This window comes from Lepidochelys kempii, chromosome 1 (genome assembly GCF_965140285.1).
Source record: "Lepidochelys kempii isolate rLepKem1 chromosome 1, rLepKem1.hap1, whole genome shotgun sequence".
In the NCBI taxonomy this organism is placed as follows: Eukaryota; Metazoa; Chordata; order Testudines; family Cheloniidae; genus Lepidochelys; species Lepidochelys kempii.
The window spans coordinates 116119131-116126894 of record NC_136380.1 but is presented as its reverse complement, the minus strand read 5'-3'; the positions used below and the strand labels follow the sequence as shown (position 1 = coordinate 116126894).

At 45.1% G+C, this 7764-nt stretch overlaps 1 protein-coding gene across 1 annotated transcript in view; it reads left to right on the top strand.

The window, feature by feature from the left end:
* The first annotated feature begins 2692 nt into the window (after positions 1-2692).
* MRPS9 (mitochondrial ribosomal protein S9) overlaps positions 2693-7764 on the top strand; it is a 44646-nt gene continuing 39574 nt past the window's right edge. Inside the window, exon 1 of the mRNA XM_073351437.1 lies at positions 2693-2849. Within this exon, the coding sequence (XP_073207538.1) occupies positions 2766-2849 (84 nt within the window). The 5' untranslated portion in view covers positions 2693-2765. The remainder of the gene's footprint in view (positions 2850-7764) is intronic.

Genomic DNA, 7764 nt, shown 5'->3' with positions numbered 1-7764 from the left:
CAGCTCTTACTATAATAATAAATGTGTCTTTCCAGAGGGCTTTCACTAACCCCTTCCCCTGCTTGGCTGCCTCCTTTCCCTTGTCCCTCACCAGTTCTTTCTTCCATCTTCTTAGCTGCTTGTATGTCCTGTGAAGGGGACCACATATGCAGCTATGACTGGGTAGGAGGAGACTGTAGCCAGCTACCATCTGATGGGCAGCAAATGGGTGCAAGAGAGGAAGGCTGAAGAGCACCGGAGTGACAGTTTTGATTCTCGTTGTCTTGGTCAGCTGTAAATGTCAGAACAAGATCAGAAATTCGGATATTTAAAGCTTAATCCATCAACTGCCTCCATCAGCACTGCTTCAGCTTTGGTGCCTTTCTTGATACAGGCATATTATTAGGTTGGAAGACCAGCAAACTCTGAAGTGTGTTTACCAAGGAATGCTGGTATATGACCAGCGGTCACTTGGTCACCAAAAGCTTTGGTGGAGTGATAAGATTTCTAGTACAGTAATGGAAATAAACTGAATATCCAGCCAGACCACCTTAAGGACCTTGCTAGAAATTGATCTGGGTGGTGCTCAATCTGCAAGGAGGCTACCTTAGGGTGGCCACTTGTCTGGTTTTAAACCAGACAGTCCTCTTTTTGGGTGGTTTGTCCCCCGCCCAGTACTGAGACCAAACTGGATGTCATTTTGTCCAGTATGGGATGGGGAACGCCATTTTGAAAAGTGCACTGCTCCAACCCCACTGGCATGATCTCACACATAGAGTTTGTGCAAGGTCACACCAGTGGGACCACGGCACCACACTCTTCAAACTGGCGCCTCCTTGTGGCAAGGCCATCTCAGCATGGGTGGGCCCACGCTGTTCCCAAAAGTACAAGAATGTCTGGTATCCCGGGAACATGTGAGTGGCCATCCTAGGCTACGTTCCTTTTGGATTTGTCATGATGATGATGGAATGGGAGCATAAACATGATGGGGAGTGGAGGTGCACTTTCAATAATCCATCTCAAGCAGAGAGTGCTCCTAAAAACAAGGCCTTGAGAGGTCTGTTTAAGAGCTGGTTGGAAAATGATAAAAGTTTTTGAAAAATGCTGAAAATGTCATTTCCCCCTCTTTTGTTTTGGCAAAATGTTATTGTCAAAATTCTCTGACCAGCTCTAGCTTTATATATATGTGTATGTATGTGATGAGCTCCTCTTAGCTCTGAAGACTTCCCACCTATATACAGAGGTGGTGACAATATTAATCATGAAACCCTGTTCAGCAGAAGACTATAACAACTCTAAATACAGAAGAACTTCTGCATGCCAAAAATGTTCATGTTTAAACTTTTGGTGCAAAACTGTATATTCTTGTGGTCGCTCCATCTCAAAAAAAGATATATTGGATTGGAAAAGGTTCAGAAAAGGACAACAAAAATGATTAGGTTTATGGAAGAGTTTCCATAAGAGGAAAGATTAAAAAGACTGGGAATTTTCAGCTTGGAAAAGAGACGACTAAGGGGGGATATGATAGAAGTCTATAAAATCATGACTAGTTTGGAGAAAGTAAATAAGGAAGTGTTATTTGTCCTTGTCCTTCTCATAACACAAGAACTAGGGGTCACCAAATGAAATTAATAGGTTTAAAACAAACAAAAGGAAGTATTTTTTCACACAACGTACAGTCATCCTGTGGAACTCCTTTCCAGAGGGTGTTGTGAAGGCCAAGGGCCAACACCTTCTGAACAAGGGTTCAAAAAAGAACTAGATAAGTTCATGGAGGATAGGTCCATCAATGGCTATTAGCCACGAATGGTTTCCCTAGCCTCTGTTTGCCAGAAAGATGGATCACTTGATGATTGCCTGTTCTGTTCATTCCCTCTGAAGCGCCTGGCATTGGCCACTGTCGGAGGACAGGATACTGAGCTAGATGGACCTTTAGTCTAACCCACTATGGCCGTTCTTATGGTCATGACAGCAGGTTATAATTGTTTGTGAAGCACTTACAGCATGCTCCATACCATGCAAGGCAAAGATGAAGAGAATCCTTGCCATAGGGCCTTTGCAGTGTGAGACCACAATCCTGAGCAGATTTATGCACAGGAGTAACTTTATGCCCAAATCCCCTTGCGTCAAGAGTAGTTATATGCTACCTGTTTGCAGGATTGGGGGCCTAATCACTGGAACTGGGAAAGCCTAGAGGAATGAGTAAGTAAGGTGAATGTTATTGTGTATGACTCATGGGACCCTCCACATGATGCCTGTTAAGGTAGGACATCAAGCACCAGATTTAGGGCTGGAGATAAAATAAAGGGCAAGCAACAATCCACCAGGTGGTAGCCTCTCTCCCACTCCGGCACCCCAGCCAGGCCTGTTACTTCAAGGAGAGCGAGATGAATGAACTGTGCAGCAGAAGCTCCGCAGGGAGCATTAACCTTGACCCTGCCCTTTTAAAGCCCAGCCCACATTACACGCGCGCGCACATTCCATTTCGAATGAACAAGGCGGCTTGGGAGCGGCACAGCGCCCGACAAGGGGAAACTCGAGCACAGGCGCGCGCCCCCTCGCCTGCTGCCCCGCCAGGGTCACGTGAGACTAACAAATCCCGCCTTTCGCCAACAATCCTCAGCGCGAGGGCGGCCGTTTCTTGGCCAAGCTCCTCCCCTTACAAGCGTCAAGTGGCCCAGTGCGCTTGCGCCAATCCTAGCTGTTTTCTCTCCGCTTCCCGCGGCTCCTCCCCACCCCCTCCAATCAGCCTGGCTCAGCGACGCTGACAGTCTCGGGCCGCAAACATGGCGGCTGCCGTTAGGCGCGTGCTGCGAGCGAGCCGCGGCTGGAGCGCGGCGCTGAGAGCCCCGGAGGCGCCGCGCGCACAGGTGAGAGCGCGGGAGGGGAGGGAGGAACCGAGCGGCCCCGCCCAGCGGGCCGTTGAAACGCGAGCGCAGGGGCCCGTGTTTGGCTCGCCTTCGCCAGACCCAGCCTTGCAGGGGGAGCCGGGCCGGGCCGCGCCGGCCTGCTCTGCGCGGGGGGCGGGTGCAGGAGCCGTCGGACCCCGCCGCTGCCCGGCCCCCCTCCGAGCGGCATCGCTGCTCCCGGGTGCCGGGGGGGGACGCTGGGCTCTGGCCGGAGGGCAGCCGGCCTGGCCGCTGTTTTGGGCCCTTGGGCGGGGATCGCGTGTGCCCGGCGGGCGGTCCCCGCATCAGGTTCGCTGGGGCGGGGGCTCTCCGGCTTCAGGCCGGCCCAGCTCCGGGCTACACGGAGCAGTTGGATCCGCCCGGCTGGGGCGTGTGTGAACAGTTCGCATCGCTGAGCGCCGTGGTTAGGTCACCCTAACCCCCTGGTGTAGCCCCGGCCCCTAGGGATTCCTCTGTCGACCTAGCAACTGCCGTGTGGACGGGTGAATTGAGTCTAGCCATGGCAGAACCGCTCCTGTCGCTGTAGGAGGTATCCGTCATAGGGAGCTGGACCATGCTGCCGCTGTAGTGTCCATAGGGGCCTTGGCTTGGGTCTGGACATTTAAACCCGTTGCTTTAAACCAATAGGGGTGTGCAGAACAGTTGTGCCGGTTTGAGTAATTCAGTATAAACTGGTCCATTGCTCAGCAGTGCAAAAAAAAAAAAAAAAATCCACCCTGAATGACAAAACTTTCAATGATGAAAAGCACGGTGTGAACAGTGCTTTGTGGGAGATGCTCTTCCGGCAACGAAGCTACCACGGCTCGGTGGTTATTTTGTTGTCAGAAGAGCTCATTCCTCGCGACAAAGAGCGGCTGCACTGCTTACCTTACAATGGTGTGGCTGTAGCTTCAAAGCCTCACCTTGTAAGGTGCACAGTGTAGACATAGTGCAGACAAAGCCTTAGGCTACCACTTTTATTGGTAAAAAACACACCCCACAACTGTGCTGGTGTGGACAGCACTATGTCAGCAGGAGAGTCTCTCCTGCCAACATGACTAATGCCTCTTATGGGGGATGGTTTAATTATGCTAGTAGGAGAGCTCTTTTCTGCTGGCAAAGAGCGGCTCCATGGAAGACCTTATTGTGGTACAGCTGCTGTAAGGTCCCTAGTGTAGACATAGCCTAAGACTGTTGATTTTAAGTCTGGAAAGACTAATGTGATGATCTGGTTTGGCTTCCTGCAAAGTGTGGGCGAAAGCGCTTCACCCAAGGTTTCATGCAGTGGAGACAGAGTTATTCTTCTCTATTATGTAAGCAACTGCTGACCAGGCCAAGAAGTTGGGGCAAACTAGAACATCTCTTTAAAGACTCCAGAATCTTTGATTGAAAGACTTCAGGGATGAGTTGAGAATCTTTTCATTGTTAAAAAGTTGACTTATTTCTAATTTGCATTTCCAGTTTGAAAAGCAAGTATAAATCAACCTTGAGATCTGTTTTAGGAGTAATGTTGAATACTGTATTATAAATATATTAAAACACATAATGTGTTCACTAATGATCTAGAAAGAGGGTGGAAGTGACAATTTTTAAATGACAAAATAATTTAGGATGGTGAAAACTGAGGAACTCCTGAGTGACCTAACAAAGCCAAGCAATTAGATGACAGATGGCGGATGATTCAGAGTAGGCAAATCCAAGATAATGTACATTGGAAAAGAGCAGTTGGGTCTATTTACACACATTGCTGGTTTCTAAATTAGCCGTATCCATTCAGGAAAAAGACTTGGTGTCCTTGTGGACACTTCAGTGTGCAGCAGTAGTTAGAAACATAAACAAAATATTAAGGTGTACAGTACAGAGAATGGAATAAAAATAATACTCAGAATATTGTAACATTATTATAATGATTGTAGACTCTTAGTTTGAAAATAGTGTCTGGTGCTGGTCAGCCCGTCTCAAAAATGTAGAGGGGCCAAGTGACAGGTACTGAGAATAATCAGAGGACTGGATAGATTTATGTATGAGGAGAGATTGAAAAGATTAGGACTGTTTAGTTAGAGTGGGGCTCGAAGAGGGTATCTGATATCAGCACAGAAATAATGGGTCAGATCCCTATGTAAGTTGACATAACACAACTGATTTTGGTGGAGCGAAGGGAGCTAAGGATGCAGCCCAGTCAGTAATATAAAAAATGTAAGTGGTGCTCCTATTTACTCTTTCTCTTAATACGAGAATGAGAAGACCACGTGTGAAAATGGGAAGCAGTGCATTTAAATTGATTAACACCACCACCACCACCACACGCAGTACATAATTATTTTAAAGTAACCTGACACAAGATGGTGAGTCCAAAAGCTTATCAGGATAAAAAAAAGACTGATATTTATGTGATCCCAATCTTCCATTACCTTTGATAAGTTAAAAAGGTATAAGGAATATAAGCCCTTCTGCCTTATTGCTGAAGCCAACCATTAACTAATTGTCCGTTACAGACATACATATATGTACATGGACTAACTGTATATAGGACATGGGGAGTAGGATTCACAACCACTAATTACAAAACCCAGGTGTCAATTGTTGTTGTCTAGGTAGCCCTCTAACTGGAACTTAGTTAACAGTTCTGTTTGGAGAAAAAAAACAATTCACTTCAGTGGTGTGTTGTTTCCAAAGGGCTGACAGTAATGAAAAGTAATATTTTTTTTCTTTTCTCACTGACTTAAGCAGATGTGACAAAATACACACAAGGAGCAGATAGACTGGGTACCATTTTTAGTCACCTTTCAGAGAAGCACTTCACTTAAGTAAATACTGCTTCCTGTGAAGTGGCTTGGAACAGCCAATGTGAAAATAAATATAAAATTATTTGTTGTTGATTCATTGTGAAGGATCCTAAAGTGCTTTACAAAATACATATCAGAAACAAAGCTTTGGTATTGATACCCCCACAGACACCCTGGTAAAATGGGCAGAATTGACTTCTGAAGTATGGTGGAGTAAGTCAACCCTGACCGTGTTCCAGGGAGTTCAGAGGGACTGATTCTCTACTCAGTATTAATCACTAGTTTTATGCCCATTTATCTTCACTGACTTGAGTAGAGTATGATAGGTGAAAATTGATGTAACAGTAAATAAACAGGCCATAGGTATTTCAAACCTGATACTTAGACCTCTATGCTATTACTTTTGAAAGGAAAATAATTTAAAAGCAATTAGTTTCTGAGTGTTAAGGAATTGTGGTAGGCTGGAGGAAAGGCTGTTTCTTTTCTGGTGGAATATTCTGTTGTTTCAGGAGTTTCTTAACGAGTTCTTTTTAAAAATGGTAATAATACTATCTGCAAGAACACTTTATGAAGTATATAATAAATACAAGCCTCTAATTTCCTTTATATTTTAGAGTAGTATTTTCTAGTTTGGCTTAAATACGAGAAGCATTCAACTTCACTTTGTAGTTCTTACCCATATGACCCTTGAAATTGTACTCTTATCCCAGAAGAGGTACTCTATACAATAGATATTAATTTGCATAAGAGGCTGTTTTCTAATTATGAACAGTTTTGTGTCCAGGGACTTTTGATTAGTGATGAACTTAAACAAGAAGAATATGAATAGCTTGAGGGGAAAAGGAAAAAAATGGGAAAATTACAATAAAAAATGACAGGCGTAATACAAAAGTATCCTGTTTAACGTATGGCAGAGAGAAAGGAATCTTGGGCCTAGTAATGAGGATTCTTATGTTCATTAAAAAGAATTACAAATAACTCGTTGTATGCATGGAAAGTAAGACTGAGTGAATAGCATTTTCTCCTGAAGTAAGTGTCTAGGAGACAATGTCTAGAGATACTTCAGCGTTTCTCTCTCCCAGACATTCACTAGAGCTTGAAACATACAGCAGAAACTGGGAATAAGCAGGATTTCCAGTACTAAAATTCAAAGCTTGTCTCAAACTCCTGTTTTATCATCTTATTGTTGGCAGAGATTTTATTAGAGACCATGTTCATATACCTCAGTTTAAAAAACAACCAAATACTTACTCATATCATCCTTTTCATCTCATGCAGTATATACAAAGATTAATTCACCTACTTCAGGGGTTCTCAAGCTTCATTGCACCACAACCCCCTTCTGACAACAAAAATTACTACATGATCCCAGGAGGTGGGACTAAAGTTTGAGCCCGCCCGATCCCTGCCACCCTGGGTCAGGGTGCCAAAGCCAAAGAGCTTCAGCCCCAGGCAGGGGGCCTGTAATCTCAGTCCCACTGCCCAAGGCTGAAGCCCTCAAGCTTCGGCCCCAAACAGTGGGGCTTTGGCTTTGGCCCCTGGCCCTAGCAAGTCTAAGCCAGCCCTGGCAACCCTATTAAAACAGCGTCGCAACCCACAGTTTGAGAACCACTGACCTATTTTATTGGACCTGGGCTGAATTGCAGTAGCTATTTTGAATCGCACAGTAACAGTACGCAAAGGTTTAGCTCAGGAAATAAAGAATACTATATCCAATTAAAATTGCAGGTAGATTTTGGGTAGGCAGACTGTAATTACCCTAGTTAGAATTTGGCTTGGGTTAACAGTGCTACAAAAAATGTAACAGAAGGACAGATTCTTCTATCTGGTGCAGCATTTTGTACCACACTGCTAGCACCATATGATCCTGTGAGCACTACTCCAATGCAAAGTGGTATTGAGCTGGTATAGATGCTCCTATTCCAATCCCACTTCCTGCTGTCAGCATGGCAGGGAAAAGTGGTATGGCCAGCAGAAAAGGAACATGACTAGTAGATCCCTGCTTCATGCCAATAACCATTTGTAGTTTCAGCCTGTTGCTGCCATTAGCAGCCAGTGAAAGCTAGAATAGGCTTTAGGTTCCAATTTTGCGAATGTATGTATGTAGTCTT